A 21611-nucleotide genomic window follows, 5' to 3' on the forward strand; every position below is an offset into this window, starting at 1 on the left:
AGTTGTGAGGCAAGAGCAGAGGAAGTAAATAAACAAGTTGTGAGGAAAAAATGAACCACTTTCACTCTAGCGGTTATCAATTGGTCTATCTATTATAATTTATAAAATAATATTACATCGCTCTCTAAATTTGTGACACTAATTTTTTTCTAACATGCGGAAGAAAGGATATTAGTACTATCTTTTCTCACCCTTTTCACAGGCTAAAATTGTGCCTACTTGCATTATATCTTTAATAATTTAAAATATAATCAGATCAAATATAATTAATTTTTTAAAATTTAATACCGAATTAAAAGAAATATTGGCTTTTCATGTGACTCAAGATGATTTGGTTCGATGCATTTTGTCAGTGTTGGTTATGTGTGTCTTTTCTCTTTTAACATTTTTCTTACATAATTTCCATTAAATCTAATAGTCAGAGTTTGTTAAATATTTAATGGAGACTCAGTTTTTTGGTAAACATAAAGGACCAAAACCGTTCAAAAATATATTTAAGGAACTATCTTAAACCTTCTCAAACATAAGGATCAGTTTAGTAATTTTAATCAAATCCACCCCTCAAAAACCCAAACCCGTCTTCTTCCTCCGCGATTAGAAACGTTTGCCCTAGTCTTGTTTTATTCTCCCCTCTGTTCAAGTTCATCAGTGTTACGCAAAATGGAGGGAAAAAAGACGAAAGATTCTGAATCTATCAATTCAAATCGGAGGGGTAACAGTAGCCAGAAGAGGGAAAGGGGCTTGCAGATTGAAGGATACTCCCTTGAAGGGATATCAATAGCAGGTCATGAGACGTGCATAATAGTTCCCACGCTTAACTTAGCCTTTGACATTGGCAAGTGTCCTCAGCGTGCCATCTCCCAGCAGTTCCTTTTCATCTCTCATGGCCACATGGACCACATAGGAGGACTACCTATGTATGTTGCGACTCGTTCCCTTTACAGAATGAAACCTCCCACTGTTATTGTACCAAAAGTAATCAAAGAAAGTGTAGAGAAGCTTTTTGAAGCTCACCGAGCTATGGATCACTCAGAATTGAACCATACTTTGATTGGTTTGGATGTGGGTAAAAATCTACTTGTATTGATTATATATACCTCTCCTAATTAGTTATTAAAAATTCTGAGTTAGCTCTTATTTCACAATTTTATTGAATTTGTTTTTGCATACACAGGAGAAGAATTCTACTTGAGGAAGGATCTTAAAGTTAGAGCATTTAAGACTTATCATGTCATACCTAGCCAGGTTGAGTACTTTCCTTAATGCTCTGGGTTTCATTTGCATATTTTCCCTGTCCATGCTTCCTTTTTGCCGGTATTAAGTGGATTTGAAGCAAAAAAATGCGGTTTGTGCTTTCTACGAGAAGAAGCAGCTGCTACAGTAGGATGTTATGACCTTTGCATTTTGATCTCTACATATATTACTGATGTCTTTTTGAGGTTTTAATCACCTGGTTTTTATGATGCAGGGTTATATAGTATATTCAGTGAAGCAGAAGCTTAAGCAAGAATATGTTGGCCTTACAGGAGAAGAGATTAAGAAGTTAAAGTTATCAGGTGTGGAGGTCTGTCATGATATCATAGTCGAATATAAATTTATCCGATTGCATTTTTTTCTTAAGGCTGGTTTGAATTCCAACCCAAGGGGTCTTGGATTTTGAAAGCCATTTTTGGTGGATTTCAACTTCTTGTGGTTTGAGAAGTTTTTACCTTTTATTTTCTTGATAACAGGTTGTCTAGTCAGCTTGTGCACACCTTGACTATTCCACCTACCTACTACCTTCCACTAGCACAAATACCTTTTTAGCTCTGCCCACCAAAGCTTAATTAGATGGGGAGAAATCACCTAGTGTTGTCTTTGCCGGAAGTTGAACCTTGCTCTCCTAGGTTTTTACTCACTTAGTTGGTGCTAGGCCTTGGGTGCAACTTTTTGTGGTTTGAGAAGTTGTACACTTGTTTCCATTATTTTCTCGAAAACCTAGATCAGTCGTTGCTTCAAAAGTACTTTATTGTGTTTGCTAATGCTCTACGTAAACATCCATCAAAATGTGACACTTCATGGCACTAAGGTTTTGTAGCCTGGGTGACGCTATTATTTTGTTGCTTGGTCATAACTTTTCTTTTAAAGTAATATGGAACTAGAGTTTCGTAGAGAGAAGAGATGACAGGTTCGAGCGAACATAAATGAAAAATGGGAAATTGACTATGCGGTTCACTTCTAAAATATCTGAGCTCTTTATATGGTGTTGATACAAATAGCGACTCAATAACCCGGTACAAGAGCCCAATACATTTTCCAACACCCTAAGTAATTAAGTTACATTGTGGATAGCAGAATGATTAAAACTAATTGTACAGTTATTAAACTAAATGGTATGAGTCATCCAATCCTACTCCCACTCCCACTCCCCTAGTCGGGGGGATCTGAATTCTGAAGTAACGCCCAACTTGGACAAAATGGATTAATTGTGAGGACCGGGTAGGGCCTTTGTAAAAATATCTGCAAGATGAAGCAAGGAAGGCACATAATGAAGTCAAATAAGCCCATTCAAGGTCCAGTCACAGACAAAACTTAATCCACCCTATATGCTTTCTATGCTCGTCAAATATCAGGGTCTCGACAATGTGAATGAAAGCCTCTCTATCGCAATATACAATCTCTTTACATCCTTTTCCCTTTTATATTTTAGCTGAATGTGTCTGCCCCTTCTCCATGAGGTAGTGGTAAGGTCTGCGTACATCCTACTCTCCCCAGACCCCACTTGTGGGATTCCACTGGGTATGTTGTTGTTGTTGTTGTGTCTGCCTCTTCTCCATCTTTTCACCATTCTGTACATCTTGGTTCTGGTAAGCTTCATGGTGTTGGAGAGTTCCGTTGCTGGGAAAAACAGCCAAAGAATCTTTATACTATAAAAATAACTATTGTCTTACTTTCTTCCTTCTTTGTTTGTTACTTTTCTCTTTTCTGTACCAATGGGATGCCCATGTATTTTTTAAAAACTTTGGACCAATTTGAGGATTTAATCCTCTTTTGTCTTTTTTATGGCTTTCACTGTTTGTATGCTTTTACATTGAGCAATTCCTTTCTGCCAAAGGTGCACCCTGCACCTGTGCAGCATTTTTTGGTATATAATCTTGCACAAGAATGCATCTGCAACAAACTTCCTGCGTATCTTATGTATCAGTATGACAAAGATTAGCTTCGGTTTTTGACAGATCACATACACTACAACTGCACCTGAAATTGCATTTACAGGAGATACAATGTCAGACTTTATTAAGGATCCCAAAAATGTTGATGTTTTGAGGGCAAAAATCCTCATAATGGAGGTAAATTCCCTGTCTTTAACACCTGCTAAAAATGTACCTCATCTGAAACAGGACACTCAATTTCTGTGATTCAATGTCGCTATTTTTTTTTCCCTTGAAAGAATATTTTCAGAATGAGGTTTATGTGTGGTTTTTCTACTTCCAGTCTATATCTAATATATACTATCTGGACTTCTAATGACTCCAGTATCTTTCTTAAATTTTAGCAAACACTTCAGGGAGGATGACATAAGGCCTTGAGGTCCACTATTTGATTTTTAACATTCTTACTGCATATCTTGTTATCTTCAACTTATGACACTTTCCTGAGTTAATTTTTAGTAGGTCTCCTACACATTTTCTGTATAATCCAACTATATCAAGAGCATGAATTCATCAACTTATGGAGTTAACAAAGTTGCTGACTTGTATGTATCACTTATCCTTATGACGACAACACAATTGGATTAACTAATTAGCCTATTCATCTTTTACTAATAACTTACTCTTGGATTAGTATCATTACTTGTGCTCAGTCTTATGCAAATAGCATCATAGCTGGTACAATACAATTAGCAGTGGGAAGATCTTTTGTTAATTTGCCTTTCCAACATTACTGGTTCCAGAGATAAGTTCTTCTTTGTGATTATTCTCCAGAGCACTTACGTGGAGGACAAAATGACAGGTGATAATGCAAGAGAATATGGACATACTCATCTGTCTGAGGTGGTTCTTTCTGCATCAATTCCTGATATCCCTGTTTATTAACCCCAAGATTTTACTGGAAGATAGAAAACTAAAATCCTGAATGCGTTATAAAATTATTTAGGAGTCTGATGTACTATTCTTTATGCTTTGATGACATCCTACCAGATTATCAATTTCGCAGACATGTTTCAGAATAAAGCAATCCTTTTAATCCACTTTTCGGCCCGCTATCAGTTGGATGTAAGTCTGGTTCTCTCTCTCTCTCTTTCTCTCTCTCTTGACGCACACACCAAACCCTGACCAAATCTAAACCAAGTATCCTAGATTCAGAACTTCTTCCTAGATTCAGAACTTCTAGAAACTACTCTTGTTGAGTTTCTTATAAAGTCCAGCAATATTTCCTCGTTCACGGGATGGCATACTCTCAAGTTTTTACTCTCTGTACTTTTATATTTGTTTGTGGAAAAATGGTAACTAGGATAGAAATGGAATTCAACTGTGTTTAATTTCTTATGCCTGTCTTCACTATGTTGGTAGTAAGTAGTAACTATCCACTTGTGGTCTTTTTTCATTCTCTCAAAAACCAATTAATAGCCCATTTAGTAATTTTTATCATTTGGTTTTACAACATTAGTACTTCCGATCAATGTTTTGGAACCCTTGAAAGTGTGTTAGGAAAGTGGGGATTCCTACCATTTCGTGTTCCTAAGGTTTATCAATTAATCGATCTTTCCCCTAGTAGAGAAAGGACCTGATTCTAGGACTAACTTGGTTCATTGCTTTTGTACCGTTCTAACAAAAAATTTCACTATCAGGTTATTCAGGAGGCTATTTCTGCAATACCTCCGCCTTTGGCAGGCAGAGTTTTTGCGCTTACAGAAGGCTTTTGATGCAAGGCCAAATCTACGTATGAGCTTCTTCGGACATTTCCATTTTCTCTCCCCTATGATTTGGCTTATTTCACTAATGATGAAGGAAAAGTGTTGCCATGGAAGCTAGCTAATTGTAGTTAAAATTAAGCCAGATCCAGTTCAATCTGATTTACAATGGTCCTTCGGGGACATCTGATAGATTTTTGGGGAAATCTGATTTGTATTTAATCTTTATTTGGAATAATCTGTTTTGTATTTAACCAAAATAGCAATGAATCTGATGACTCAGTTGGAAACTATAATCTTGATGGCTAAGCCTCAACACCTCATCTATTTTATATTTTTGAAAGAGAAAGAAGAATGGTGTATAATTAATATTACATCCTTAATGTATTAATTTTCTTTTTCCATCCAAGTATAGGTGCAAATAAAGTGCACCTGGCAAAAGATCTTTCACCTCCAAGAACTTGGCAAACTGGGCGGAGCTAGGGACTTTTAATGGAGTTGGGGGTATTGGGATATTTTTTATGAGTTGGAGCAAACTCTGAGTGCAAATGTCAAAAGACATAAGGAGATTTATTATTTGGAAGTCACATAAAAATTAATGTTTTGTAACATGCCAAAAAAAGATAAATGATAGTAGTTGGCAATTTTATTGCAGATAAGAGGACATGTAAACGCATTCACATATCTAAGAATAGTATGGACATATTAATCCGTCGATGACATTTGAATAAATCATGACACACAGGGGGAAAAAATTAGAATAGAGAAAAGTTATTAAAATATATTTATGGACAAGATAATATATATTGCTATGATGCTGGCGCTACTATTTTCTTATGAAATATTAATTATCTAAATCATAATTAGAATCTTAGTTTAATCAATTAAATCTTAATTATTAATTTTCATGTATGCCTTCACTCGATTTCCTCGGTGACTCTGCAATTCATGGATCATGAAAAACTCATTCTTTCCACTTGGAATAATGAAATAACCCAAATTAAATAGTACTAAGAAAGTTGTAAAATACGTGTGAATATGAGAATTGCTGAACATATTCCAACATCTCAACCGACAAAATTGAAGTACAATTCAAAATTAAAATACACTTCCAAATCATTTTTACTAAAAGTACGTTTGATTAAAAAGTATGTGTTGGGTTTTAAAGGTGTGAATGGAAAATGAAAGGTTGTGACTTTTTGAAAGGTTGTGACTTTTCCAAAAAGTTGTGATTTTTTAAAAAGAGTTGCGACTTTTCTGAATGGTTGTGTCTTTTGAGAAGGGTTGTGTCTGTTCCGATAAGCCACAATAAGCACATGGTCATACTATACTTTGTTATTTATAAATAGAGGATTTTTCTCTCATTTTTAAACATCAAATTTCTCCTTGTTCTGCATATATATTTTCTTTCAAACAAAGTTGAGTCTTTGTGTGATTTTGTTGCTGGCTTTTGAGTTCGCTGAAATTATTGAAGTTTGAGGTATCGCTACTTCTTTAATAGTTTATCCGTTTTATCTTGGGAGGAAATAATCTATAACCTCGGGTACAGTGAGGGGATTAAATTTCTTAGGATACATAGTGAATTCTGTGGACTCGGATACCGTTTTTTATTTTCATCTTTATTGTTTCTGATTTGCTAACCTTAATATAGGAAGAGTAACAAACTTAAGGAATTTAATTGTTTTTTTCTATATCTGAGATTTTTGGATTGGAGCACGACAGATCTTAGAAGTCATTGCCATGATATCTATATAATTCTGATATGTCTAAGTAACTACATTATTAAGAAATCTTAGACTTGATACTACAAAGTAGTATTTTTTTTCTTACCATAACCTTGGTCAAATTAAAGATGATTAAGTTAAATAATGTGTTATTGTCTTAATAATTTTCACAAACTATTTTCAAAGGTTTATTATTTGTTGTGATAAAATTGGATAGAGAAAAACTTTTGTGTGTATTACATCCAATATTGGATGCATCTTTCAAGGATCTTAATCCAAAAATGTAGATAGCAAGATATTTTTTTTTCAGAAAAGAAAAAGAAAAAAAAATTAATATTCAATTTGAAGAATATAAATTTTTTTATCGAATATTAAATTTTTTCCATACAAAAAACATTATTTGGTCTGACTACGTGGAAGCTCTATAAAATTAACCATTCATAGATTTAAATTCAGTCCAACAAACTTGGTAATGAAGGAAAGTTTTTTGAAAAGAAAATCATATCCTTATGATTTTCTAATTTTGTTTTGGAGACTAAAACTTGTGTAATTTTCTACTCTGTATGAAATTCGATTGTGTCTGATGTTTGAAAACTAATATCTTTTGATTTTCTACTACTTTGGTTTGAAGAATATAAAAAAACTTCACCGAATAAATCAGACTGTGCATTTGGTTGGAAGAATATAAAAATTTCACCAATTTATTAAACACTGTGTTTGAATGAATATTCTGACTTGAAGAGTATAAAAACTTTGTAGAGAATATAAAGGGTAAATGATTTGAAGAATGTAAAAACCTCATCATTAACTAGAAACAGTGTTATATTTTTTATTTTTAGAGATTAAAACCTCTTGGTTTTGTACTCTGTCTGAATTTGAAATTGATTTGAAGTCATAAAAACTTCATTAGCATTCAAAGTTCATTCAGTTTACGATTTGAAGAATATAAAAACTTCATTGTTAAGTAGAAACAAATCGTACAAAGATGCAATCTTTAGTATAGTATTTTCAATATTAAGTGGTCTGTCTAATTGTGACAAAGAAAAAAAAATATGCTAGTGACATAAAATTAATGATTTTGTGCCTGCAATAGATGCCTCTGTGAATTAAACTTTGACAATATGCAAAGATTGTCAGAGAAAATAGAAGCACTATAATTTTTTTTTGTAGAATATTATCTTTAAAATAGGTTTGTGCTGTCAATATGTATTTTGATAGTATACATTTGAAAGTATGAGAAAACAAATATGTGGAAAATTATTTTCAAATACTTGAAAAAAAAAATTGAGATCATATTTAAAATATGAGAGTTCTTTGCTTGTGATAAAGACAAAATTAGCCTTGGTGTCTAATTTAAATGTGGAAGCACAAAATATGAAATTGAATGACATTCTTGTATTATGTTACACCCACAAAATTCTTGGAGCATATATTTTGATCGTTGAGTTTCTCTTTTACTAGTATATGATATGATATGACTACAATGAAACTATCAAATTATATATGTATATATATTCAAAAGAGTTGTGTTCTCTTATAAAAAAGTGTCACTTAAAATGTTGTGATCTTTCATGAAAATACATGTCAATTAAAATACATTCGGTTCATATGCTCTTATTGAATTCGATGACTCTATGTTCATGGATAATTCTGCAACCATTAAAATTGAAGGTTATGGAAAGATCCTCTTGTAAAGAACAACTATTAAGGTATTGACTTTAAACAATGGTTGTATTTGACAAAGTTGTAATAAATAAGAACAAAATATTTGTAGAAAAAGATTAATCTCACAGAGGATTTCAAACTCAATATTTCTGGTCATTCTTACTTGCTTGAGTCAAATTGTTTATGACATGAACGTTTGTGAAATGTCAATTACAAAACCTTGTGAGAACTAATCAACTTAGAAGTTTTACTTAATTTTGTGTGCAATAAATCAAAATGTCAATTTTATGTTGAATCTAAGTATACTAAGCATCCTTGTAAATCTATTGAAAGGAATGATTCATTAGAATTGATTCACAATGAAATTTGTGATATGAAATCAACTTATGTCTATTTGTTGAGTGGTAATGATGAAGCAATAGAAGTATTTAGCTAATACAAAACTGAAGTTGAAAATCAGTTAGGTAAAAAGATAAAAAGGATAAGAAGTGATAGAGGTGGAGAGTATGAATCTCCCTTTGCAGAAATATGTTTGGGAAATGGAATCATCTATCAAACTACGGCCCCTTACTCACCTCAATCAAATGGAATTGCAGGAAAAAAAATCGAACTTTAAAGAAAATGATGAATGCCTTACTTATAAGTTCAAGTTTACCACAAAACTTATAGGGGGTAGCCATCCTTACAGCAAATCGAATACTCAATAGAGTTTCTCACAGCAAAACACACTCTATTTCATATGAGAAATGAAAAGGAAGAAAATCAAACTTGAAATATATCAAAGTGTAGGGATGTTTAGCCAAAATCCAAGTTCCTAAACCTAAGAGGGTTACAATAGTACCTAAGACCGTGGGCTGTGTTTTCATTGGATATGTTACAAATAGTAAAGCATATCGATTTTTGGTTCATAAGTCCGAACATTCGGATATTCATGACAATACGATAATAGAATCAGATAATACTGAATTTTTTGAACATATCTATCCATATAAAACTAGATTTGAAGTATCTAGTGAAGGGTCTAAACGACCTCGAGAAGAACCAAAGGAGAATTTACCTAATAAAGAGAATCTAAGGCGCAGTAAACGTCAAAGGACGTCTATTTCATTTGGATATGATTTTATAACATTTCTTCTTGAACATGAGCCTCAAACATTCAAAGAGGTTATGTCCGCTGCGGACTCATTTTTTTGAAAAGAGGTTGTCGATAGTGAGATTGATTTAATATTGATCAACCATACTTGAGAATTGGTTGATCTTTTTCCAGGAAATAAACATTTGGGTTCAAAATAGATTTTCAAAAGAAAAATGAAAGCTAATGGAACTATTGACAAATATAAGACAAGACTTGTTGTCAAAGGATTGAGATAGAAAGAGGGCCTTGATTGTTTTGATACGTCCTCTCCTATAACTAGGATTACATCCATTCGGATGTTAATTGCACTAGTTACAGTATATGACCTTGAAATCCATCAAATGGATGTAAAAACAGCTTTTTTAAATGGAGAATTGGAGGAAGAAATTTATATGAAACAACCTAAGGACTTTGTGGTTCCTGCTAAATAAAATAAAGTTTGCAAACTTGTTAAGTCACTTTATGGACTAAAACAAGCACCTAAACAATGACATGTGAAGTTTGACCAAACTATGTTGACAAATGAATTTAAGATTAATGAGTGTGATAAATGTGTTTACATTAAACACACTCCAAACAAAGTTGTTATTTTTTGCTTATATGTGGATGATATGCTAATAATGAGTAACGACATTGCTAACATAAATAATACTAAGCGTATACTTTCTAGTAAATTTGATATGAAAGTTGTAGGAGTTGCCGATTTGATATCGGAAATTAAAATTCACAAAACTCCGTTAGGTGTAGCACTGTCTCAAACTCATTATATCCAAAAAGTACTTGAAAAATACAAGTACTTGAACTTCAAAAGTGCAAAAACACCAATTGATGTGAACCTTGATCTTGCTAAAAATAAAGGTGAAAGTCAAGCTCAGTTGAATTATGCAAGAGTGTTGGGAAGTTTGATGTACATTATGAATTGTAAACAGCCAGACATAACTTGTGCTATAAGTAAATTGAGTCGATACACGAGTAATCCCAATCAAAATCATTGGATGGCAATGAAACGAGTTTTGGGGTATTTAAAACATACTCAAAAAATTTCTTCACATTACAATAAATATTCAGCAGTTGTTGAAGGATATAGTGATGCAAATTGAATTACTGGGTCAACTGAAACTAAGTCCATAAGTGAATACATTTTCACCATTGGTGGAGGAGCGGTATCTTGGAAATCTTCCAAACAAACATGTATAGCTCGCTCTACAATGGAGTCTGAGTTTATAGCCTTAGACAAGGTCGGTGAAGAAGCAGAATGACTCCGAAATTTCTTAGAAGATATTTTATTTTGGCCCAACCCAATGGCTCCTATATGCATATATTGTGATAGTCAAGCTGCAATAAGAAAGTTGGGAATGTTATGTATAATTATAAGTCTCGTCATATAAGACGAAGACATAATACCGTTAGGAAACTACTCTCTAATGGAATTATCACAATTGACTATGTAAATTCAAAGGATAACGTGTCCGATCCACTTATAAAAGGTTTAACTAGAGAGGGAGTTGAGCGATTATCAAAGGGAATGGGACTATGGCCGAGGATAAATCATCGTAGCGGTAACTCTACCTACAAGACTGGAGATCCCAATATCTAGGTTCAAGAAGATCAAACAAAGTCATTGATGACGGTTCAACATTGTCAAAATAATTTTTATGATCCATTCTTATGATGCGACAATGTTCAGTAATAAGGATAAGGTATTAAGACCTTTTAATGATATCTAAATTTGATACAGGGCATATCAAATGGTGTTTCTATGGGATAACACATTTAGATATCACCTATGTAAGTGTGAAGTGTAAGCCGCTTCAAGGAGAATCCTGTAAGGCCAGTTCTTTACGCACTTATGAACCAAGAAGTGTTCATGACTGAAATGAATAAAACAATGAGAACCAAAAAAAGTTAAAGGGTTGATTGTGTGACTTATGTTGTCTAGGTATACACCAAAGCTCGACTGTTCAAAGATATTAAATCTATCGATTGATCGAGTATATCCGATATATGTTCACTACGAAAAGTTTAAAGGGAAACCTACTTATCTAGATGCAATTAATTCTTACTTACAAATCACACAATTTTTATGCATATGTTTTAACAATCGTCATTTCCCTATTCATGTGGGGGATTGTTGGGTTTTAAAGGTGTGAATGGAAAATGAAAGGTTGTGACTTTTCGAAAGGTTGTGATTTTTCCAAAAAGTTGTGACTTTTTAAAAAAGAGTTGCGACTTTTCTGAATGGTTGTGTCTTTTGAGAAGGGTTGTGTCTGTTCCGATAAGCCACAATAAGCACATGGTCATACTACCCTTTGTTATCTATAAATAGAGGATTTTCATCTTATTTTTAAACATCAAATTTTTCCTTGTTCTGCATATATATTTTCTTTCAAACAAAGTTGAGTCTTTGTGTGATTTTGTTGCTGGCTTTTGAGTTCGCTGAAATTATTGAAGTTTGAGGTATCGCTACTTCTTTAATAGTTTATCCATTTTATCTTGAGAGAAAATAATCTATAACCTCGGGTACAGTGAGGGGATTAAATTTCTTAAGGATACATAGTGAATTCTGTGGACTCGGATACTCTTTTTTTATTTTCATCTTTATTATTCCTGATTTGCTAATTTTAATATAGGAGGAGTACCAGTATGTTATCATTAGGCCATGTTTGGTGACTATGGTGTACGTAAGCCGTTAAAAGTAGTAATGAAACTTGTCGAATGGTGATTAGTACATTTGGAGAGCTGTTCCAAATTGATAAAAATCCAGAGTCTGCTGCTTCTTGTAGCACATAGGAATGGTTTTGCATGGCCCATGGTTTTACTGACCTTTGACTTCCACAATTAGCTGATTAATAACGAAAAATAAATTCATCTCAATTTATGTGATATATTTTTTTTTAATTTGCTTAAAAAAATATTATTGAATTAAATTTTTTAATTAAAAATAATTTAATATTAAAATTATTTTAGATAATTTTTAATTTTTTTATGTCAAATCAAATAATGTCATATAAATTAAAACGGAGGAAAATAATATTTTACATTATAAAATCCTCGCTATTTTACAGCTATCAAACAACAGCCCCACCACCTGGTTGCTACGTACCTATCTTCACCAGCCCCCAATATATATAGACAGGATGCCCATTAAGATTTGCAGCAAATTGCAACACTAGATCTCAAATTTAATTTTATGCGCTAATTAATTTTCCTGCATGAATATTGGGAGGATTTTGCTAAGTAAAAAAAGTCTACCAGGACATAATTATTCTCATAGAAGGAAGAAGAGAAGGAAGAAGAGGATGGAATCTGAAAAGAGAAAGAGATCAAGGGAGAATAATAATAATAATAATATGGTTCAAAAGTTGTATGATACTTGCAAGCAAGTATTTGCAAATGGTAAGGCTGGTTATGTGCCTCCTCCCCACGACATCCAACGACTAACCTCCTTACTGGGTATGTATGTATCTATGTCTAATTTTGCCCTAGTGTGGTTGTAGTCAAGATTTTCGGTAAGAGAATTCAAAATAAACCCACTTTAAAAAGTTTAAAGAGATTTCAACATTCCTAGATAGATGAACGTAACCCCTTAATATTGCAATTATTCATCTTAGTATTTCGAGTTCATGAAATTCTATGTATATTTATATCAAAAAATAAGTATGGATAAGGTTAAATATACATTTCCAATATTCCACAATCAGATCTCAAGTTTAAGTTTTGAACCCATATACTTGTTCCTCTTTTTATACTTTCATGTGTCTGAGTTTACCCACTTTTATTTTTAATCCATTCAAAAAAGAATAAAATATTTATTTTATTTTTAATAAAATGATATATAGTCATACAGACATTTCTTTTAGATCAAAAAGTTCATTTTTAAATATTTTTTTTCAAGATGTTCAAATTTCACTAGGTGGATTAATTAATTAATGAGCAAGTGAAGCTGTTACATACGCCTAATAAACTTTATACTAACGCCAGATTGTGTCGGTATGTTTATATCTCTATTTGCTTACTCATGATCAGAGACGGAGCTAACATTTAAATTTTGTGGGTTTTAAATTCTAGAATAGCCAAGTACCGATATTGATTGTCAACAAGTTAGGTTTTGAATTTAATTTAATACATTTTTAGTGAATTTTCTTAATATAAACATAAGATTTGAACTAAAATCAGTGATTTAGCCGAATTTGTATGTCCGCTTCTAGCTTCACCCTTGACCATGACATAATGATATTTTTATTATATCATAGCGGATAGGTCTTAGTATTTCGAAATAGAATTTTATAGAGTTGCCGTGCTTAGGCCCCTTCTTTCCTTACCTAATGAAAGAGTAAGAGTCCACCGCCTACCTTTGTAGTCTCAAATAAAGGCGTGCAGGCCTGCCCCTTTAGTAGGTAAGGATTCTAGCTAGTGCTAATTTGATACAAATAATTTTAAATCTCTCAACACTCTACACTTTGAATGTGGTGTTCAAATTTTTAATATGCCTCTAATTAATGACAATTTGCCTCTCCATGCCATATAGTTCCCTTTTCTTTCCTTCTTGATATTTTATTACTTTTGGAGATGTGAGTTTACTTTGTCAAATGAATAATTTAATTATTTTAGAAGTGTATTGAATTAATTAATTCTCAAGCCATTAATAAGTTAATTTCCTCTATTGTTTGACAGCTACTCTCTCTTTAATTCAGAAACTTCACATTCGGGTATCACATAGCCAAGTTCAAGGGCAATCAAGATTACTTATATAGTTTATAAAAGTCTGAATAAAATGTGTCAAGTTTATAACGGTCTTTAATTATTTTGCGTATAATTTGCAGATAGTTTGGAACCAAAAGACATCATGTTTACTGCACCAAGCTTGGAATTTTCGTGTACAAGTCCTGGAACCAAGGAATCTCCTCTTGTCACTTACATTAAGCTCCATGAATGCAACAAATTTTCGGTATGTATTATATTGTCCTTTTAATTAATTTTTGATCTTTCAAATAATTAATGGAATTAACTTGTTCATTTTTTTTTAAATGTAGATAGGGATCTTTTGTTTGCCACCTTCAGGGGTAATTCCTCTTCATAATCATCCTGGCATGACGGTGTTCAGCAAGCTACTATCAGGAACCATGCACACCAAGTCATACGATTGGGTGAAAAATCACGACCAGTTTAACCATTGTAAGAAAATCCTTTAATTTTGTAGTATACATTTATGCATCTATTCAATCAATTATATTACAAGAATTTTAATGCATAATTGACACTATTTTATTGAGCATGCATCCATTTAACTTATATACACTCATCATATAAATAATATTTGCACTATTAGCACAATAGCACTATAAAGTTAATTATGTATGAAATTAGTTAATTTCTTTAATATTATCATGATCTAGGTTACTATTTTTTCTAATTATAGCTAGTTGTACTATATATATATATATAGGTCTGTTTCCATTTTGTTTGTCGCTATTTCTTTATTGTAGTTCATTTTAACAAAAAAAGAAAGACTGGGATATTTTCATATTTCTTTTATATCCCAAAAAACTGCACTATATACATTTATGGGTTGGCAAAATCAAACCCAATCCGTTCAATCTGCCCAATTCATTTAAGTTTCAGTGGGTTATTGACTCGCTCATTTATTAGCTCAATCCATTTTAGTCCATTAAAAATTGGGTTGGTATGTAACCCAAATTCACTCGAGAGAAATCTTATCAAAATATATTATATATAGCCATAATAAAGAAAAAATAATTTTATTAGATACTAAAATATTGTAAAAAGAACAAATAAAATAACTAAAACTTAGCAAAAATTGGATTGAGTTGGATCTTGACCCATTCTATAACCCCTTTTGACCCAATCAAATTTGGGTTGACCTGTTTGTTGTGTTGTTCAAATTTAACTAAACCCGCCCAATTATCATCCCGTATACCACATATGTTATGATACATTTAAAAGCATAAAGTTTTATTTCTAATTTACAGATGGCGGGCAAGAGGAATGTAGGCTGAGGCTGGCAAAAGTACACGCTGACGCAGACTTCAGTGCACCATGCAATGCTACAGTTCTATTTCCAGAATCAGGAGGAAATATGCATTGCTTCAAGGCTCTAACACCATGTATCCTACTTGATGTTTTAGGACCACCCTACTCTGAAGCTGAAGGCCGTCGTTGTACATATTATCAACATTACACCTATCATAACATTACTTTTTCCGGTATGAAATTATATTATTATTATTTCTCAAATATAAATTGATTTCTACTTACTTTTGTTAAATAGGTCTTAGGTCTAACTCACACTTCAAAAGTTAAATCAAAGGGAGGATGATTGTCCAATCATTATAAGGAGTCTACACATCTCGTTAACCACCAATGTGAGACTTCTGTCATTATTCAACACCTACCTCATGCCCAGTGCTTAGCATCTGGTGTGGGCGATTTTAATTTCGGGGGCCCAACATTGAATGAGATGGGTCCTGCTCTGATACCATATTAAATAGGTCTTAGGCCTAACTCACACCCCAAAAGCTAGCTCAAAGGAAGGAAGATTGTCCAAGTCTTATAAGGAATTCACTCATTTCATTAACCACCAATGTGGGACTTTTGTCATTCGTCAACAACTTTATATACTAGTATTATATAATATTATATACATAAATTTGTGACTATGCAGATGTTAAAGAAATGGAGGTGGAAGAAGAGGAGACAAGATCATATGCATGGCTTGAAGAACTAAACAAACAGTTCGTTGTGTTGGGAGGAACATATGAAGGTCCTACAATTAAAAAATAAATTAAACACCCTAGTGTAAAATTGTCTACCAAAATAATAACTAGCAAATGTATATATATTTTGTATATTATTGTATGGTATACATATAATATACATTCTTGATACAAAATACCATATTTTTTTTATATATACATTTGGCTAGTGAATAAAATTATTTTGACCGACAGAGCAACCATGTCCCTATATATGACTTTTCTAGTTAAATAGCGCTAAAATATCTTGCACTCCAATTGGTCGGTTCAATTCAAGTTAAAATAACTGAATTTTAGTCATATGTGTCTTTAGTTGAATTCTTTACTTTTTTCTAAGAAATCAAGAGGTGGAAAGTTTTGTCCAGTCCTACATTTTGTCTATGTGGACCGATCAGAAGTTGTTCTTACAAATCTATACGCACTATGAATTTGATTTAAATGTTGGTTTTAAAATTGATTTTTTTTTGTACTTATTTGTGAACGCTTCAAGAAAATTACATGGGCCGTGTTATCAGACAAGAATGAGAATCCACTATTAAGCCCAGATTTGGATCACCTCCAAGGCTCCAACTACAGGGCCCACAAATGAATGGACTTGCTTTAGGTGTAACCAGGCTAGTTACATAGAGGCCGTTTGGATTGATTTATAAGTTGTTTTCAGCTTTTTTTTGAGTGTTTGACTGACCAACTTGAAGTCATTTTGTGATTAAAATAAACTTCAATAAATAGTTGGGTTTATTTGGATGAACTTATTTTAATCAGTTTATAAGTTGAAAATAGATTATAAGTTAAAAAAAAAAATTTGGCCTGCACCTATTTTTTTTTAACTTATAAGAAGTTTTCAATTTATAAGCTGCTTAAAATAAGTCAATCCAAACAGGCTAATACAAATGACGTGGGCTGACCAGTTTTTGGGTCGCTATTTAATATTTGAGAAAATTTTGGAACTAGACAAAATTATCAACTTATTCATGTATAATAGCTATAGTTTAAAAATATTGTAAAAAAAGACTACTTATTATTTTTATAGCAAAATATTTAATTTTATTAAAAATTCTAAAATATATCTTTTTTTCTCTCTCTCCCAATCAAATACATTCTCTCTCCTCAAACTCATTCTCTCTCTTCTGTTTTAATCATGTCTCTCCATATTCCTGCATACTCTCACCTCAACCTCACTCGCTCTCTATTCTAATTCTTCAATGTCTATCATATTCCACCTCAAAACGAAAAATCCTCCAAAATATTTTTCAGCAGAATTCCGTTGAAACAAGTAACTATATATTTTTCAGATTTTTTTGTCAGTTTTAGTGCTATTTTGTATTTTGCAGTTTCTTAAGTATCTTTTTTTTCTTCAAATTATTCATCAATTTGAGTCGAAGTATCTTTTTTTTTGAGATAATTTCTCCATTTTTGTAGGGTTTGGGTTGTATTTTTTTCCAATCCATATGCATTTTGAATTAAAACAATAATTTGTATCCTCAACTTACTTGTTACTTTTTATTACATATCTTGGTTAAACTACATAAGTGTATTCACCATCAATAGCATCAAAGTTGTATTTAAATTCAAATACATAAAAATACTTATCTTTTTATATTCCGAACTTAATTCATCGATCACCATCAAGACATCAAAATTGTATCCAAATTCAAATTTATATAATGTACACATTTGTATTCAAATCTTTGAACATTCTTTATTTAATTCGAATGATATATCAAAATTGTATTCACAAATTATTCGACTTATAAATCTCACAATTATATGTATTCTAAATTATTACAAATAGAAAAAAAATGATGTATAAAGAACATATTCAACCACGATTTTGAATTTAAATTAGATTATATTTGGATCGAAATAGGGAGTCATTTAACTGAGATGTCTCCAAATAAGCCTTTTTTTGTAAACGAACGATTATGAAGTGCGATGTTGGAAGAACGATTATGAACTGCTCCAATTCTCCTTGCATCAACTATCAACATTTTTGATTTTTTTAGAAAAACAAAAAGAAGGGAATTGATGAGTTTTTGAATTTCAGAAAGGTGAGTGATAATGAAGAATAAAGAGTTCTATACGTAATAGGATTAATGATGGAGTAAATTAAGGAAAGTTATCAAAAATAATCTGAAATTTAATAGTTAGGTTATATATATATATTTTGTATGCATCACCAAAAAAATACAGAATTTAGAGATGTAGCAAATAAAAGTAATCTGTGTTTTGCAAATATTGAAAGTATAGCTATGGAGTTTTATCTAAGGCGTAAAGTTTGCTATTTGTAAAAAAAATTCTCTAATATTTAGCTATCGTAATTAAGAAAATAAGCAGTTTTTACCAAAAATAAACGTACAAGGTCTTTTCTGTTTTTCTCTTTATCAGTGGTTAGCTACAGATGACTACTTCAGCAAACTCTACAAAAGCAATATAGCATCATATTTCTTTAACTTTTGTTTGTGTTGTAAAAACTAGCACAAATAATCAATATCATAAATTAAAGCACCGTCCTGGAATGTCATGATTTCTTTTTATCATTTAAAATATAATTGTTCACAAGAAAATAAAAATAAGCTAGCTAGTTAAATATCTTAAACCATAAGAAATGTTAAGATAACAAGAGGTAGCCAGTAGAGAAGGTCTTTAATTTGAAATAATTTTCGATAAAAATATAATTAATGGAATGACAAAAAAAGTAGCTCAATGTAGTAAAATTTTGCAACGTGCGAGGTTCGGAGATGGATGAAATCACAAGTGTCTGATTAAATAAATATAATGGCCAACCAATGTACGTAAACAAATGAAGGTATGCTTAAGCATTAATGTGGCTTGGTGGTCAACTGTTTAGATTTAAGCAACTAAAAAAATAAATATAAATTTAGTCACGCCGATTTTTATTTGAATGTGAAATTGAAATGCAAAGCAAAGTCGTATCCAACTATTACTATTATTTAATTAAATATATGTTGAGGATATATACTAATTTTGACCTGGTACCACTCAAGTCCAAATTGTAAATATTTTACTACATGAATCTGATCAGCTTGTAACTGATTGGCTAGTTTTTAATTAGCTGGCACGAGGAATAAATAATTTGGACTTTGAGAATTTGTTGTTGATCATTGGCTCTTTCACACGATTCAAAAATACAGTCTGACCTATACAAATTGTACGATTATTGACAAGGAAAAGTCGATTAAAATTTGCAAAATTTTATAGCTAAAATCAACCATCCGTGCACTTTTCCTTTAAGTCGTCCTAAAGAATACTAAATGAAATTTCAGGATAGCAAAGATTTTCTAAAAATATTCGAGAATTGGTAACAATAATGAAAAATAGATAAAATTCTAACGTTCGGGGCCTACCTTCAACTCTATTAGAAAATGCAGATGAGGCATTCAAGAAAATGAAACCCTAGATAAAAAACATTTTTGATATGGAATACAAAATTTTTTCGTAGAACTTCACTAAAATTGTATCAAATAATTAGTAGATTTGAATTCCACAATGTTAAACATACAACAAGTTGAATGTAAAAAATATTAAAGATTGAAATTATCGAGATCAAATCCACATATGATTATCGAATTTGGTTATAATTGATGGTCAACTACTCATTCATAATCTATTACATGGCCGCTGGCTCCTATTTTAAATTGCTTGTATGACTAGTTGGAAACCAAGTCCTAAACTGTATTAATACATTTAAACTTGTTAGTTCTTGGATAATGTTTCTGAATAAATAAATGAAATATCTGCATGATGAAACGACTTATATAATAAACTTCATCCCAATAATACAGTATATAAGATATTGAAAGGTCATTGACCTTATGATAAATAATTAACACCATGTCAAGGCATAATTGTTGCCTATATGTTAGGCATAACAACTCTTCCCTATTTCCCCAATTAAGTCAGATGAGGATCCATGATTACTTTTTTTTTAAAAAAAAATAATAATAATTCATTTTTATTTTAAGGATTTGAGTTCATGATTTTATTACAAAACATTTTATTTATATTATTTACGTTTATTTCGTGAACATTTTAATGTATATACAATTTAACACAAAGCTATTAAATTCGGATGAATCCCTAACTTGCACATAACCGACCCTAAAAGAGATCCAAACAATATGTATACTTATATACTATTACATCTTATTAATATGTGTCTCTAACCTAGCTATATATTACGTGTGGAAACATATACAAAAATCAAAATGCATGTACTATGGTCTATATATGACCACAAAATCTAGGGAAGTACAGTGACACTAGTTCTTAATTATCTCTACAGATTGTAAACGAAAAGGCAATACATAGAAGAAATGAAAATCACAACAAAATAAGTTGAAATTTGTCATGAATTTTATCGCTAACTTCTTGTTAAAATACTCAAAACTAACATAGTCTTTTAATAATTCATCACTAAATAAAATTATCGATGAATTTTAATGTGTAACTATAAAATTTATCTAAACACTATTTTCTATTATATTTTTCTTTAATAGTGAATAGAGCTTAACCTCGGCCTCAAGAAGACCTATTTAAGGATTGGAAATGGTAGAGACGGTGGTTAATGTTGACTTTATAATAAATTTTTCATGGTCTAATAACAAGAAAAGTCACTCAAGCAGCTGGAAAATTTAATAAGTGCAAGGTCAAAAGACCATATCTTCATATCTTCCATTAGCAAGGACATGCATGTGTGTTAAATGGATTTGGACAGGTTAAAGTAAATTGAGTTAATAATCTATTCCAATGTCATGATCCGTCTAAAAGTTACTTGAACTTAAGTGGATAAAAAATTGGGTTTTAACAATTTTTACTAAATTTTAAAATTTTTGTTTGTTTTCTTATAATTTATTTAATTATCTAATAAAAAAATTACTTTTAGTATGGATATATTGAGAAAAAAATGTCTTCTTAAATATATTTAGACAATTTTCCATAGGTTAATTTAAATTGTAAATTGTACATCAACCTAATTTTTAAACAAGCTAAATTGAACAGATTAAAATAGATTGAATTAATAACATAAGCAAATTATTATCCTGTTCAAACCTAAATGGATTAAGCAATTATAATTTTACGGACTAATCTTATCGTCCATAGCAAGTGGTACCCTTCCGAGTTGAATTTGACAAAGACGTTGAAATGAAGCATATATTAACGTGACATTTAATTTAAAAAGGCATAAATTGGTTGTAAAACTGTGCAATATAAAACTCAAGACTCTTTCTTGTCTTATCCGGTTGGCTTAATTAGTTGAATCTTAATGCAGAAAAGGTCATGGATTCAATTTTATTCTAACAAATATCACTTAACTTATTAGAAATGATTTAAATTTGTCTTCCTTAATTAATTTCACCTAAGCTCTAATCATCATTAACGTTATTTTTTGGGTTAAAAAT

At 31.5% G+C, this 21611-nt stretch overlaps 2 protein-coding genes across 4 annotated transcripts; both read left to right on the forward strand.

The window, feature by feature from the left end:
* Positions 1-518: 518 nt before the first annotated feature.
* LOC129895998 (nuclear ribonuclease Z) lies at positions 519-5296 on the forward strand. 2 transcript variants are annotated; one of them, XM_055971805.1, is made up of 7 exons: positions 519-1066; positions 1175-1245; positions 1469-1556; positions 3256-3329; positions 3966-4034; positions 4182-4256; positions 4832-5296. In XM_055971805.1, the coding sequence occupies exons 1-7, from the start codon at positions 661-663 to the stop codon at positions 4904-4906; spliced, it is 858 nt and encodes a 285-aa protein (XP_055827780.1). In that variant the 5' UTR covers positions 519-660; the 3' UTR covers positions 4907-5296. The 2 variants fall into 2 exon arrangements, with proteins under 2 accessions (XP_055827780.1, XP_055827779.1); XM_055971804.1 differs by having other exon boundaries at positions 522-1066; positions 1469-1564; positions 3216-3329.
* Positions 5297-12552: 7256 nt separating this feature from the next.
* Positions 12553-16383, forward strand: LOC129896800 (plant cysteine oxidase 2-like). 2 transcript variants are annotated; one of them, XM_055972768.1, is made up of 5 exons: positions 12553-12871; positions 14242-14366; positions 14452-14593; positions 15409-15642; positions 16101-16383. In XM_055972768.1, the coding sequence occupies exons 1-5, from the start codon at positions 12631-12633 to the stop codon at positions 16217-16219; spliced, it is 861 nt and encodes a 286-aa protein (XP_055828743.1). In that variant the 5' UTR covers positions 12553-12630; the 3' UTR covers positions 16220-16383. The 2 variants fall into 2 exon arrangements, with proteins under 2 accessions (XP_055828743.1, XP_055828744.1); XM_055972769.1 differs by having other exon boundaries at positions 12553-12814.
* Positions 16384-21611: the final 5228 nt, after the last annotated feature.

Source organism: Solanum dulcamara, chromosome 7, assembly GCF_947179165.1.
Source record: "Solanum dulcamara chromosome 7, daSolDulc1.2, whole genome shotgun sequence".
NCBI classification, from domain to species: Eukaryota; Viridiplantae; Streptophyta; class Magnoliopsida; order Solanales; family Solanaceae; genus Solanum; species Solanum dulcamara.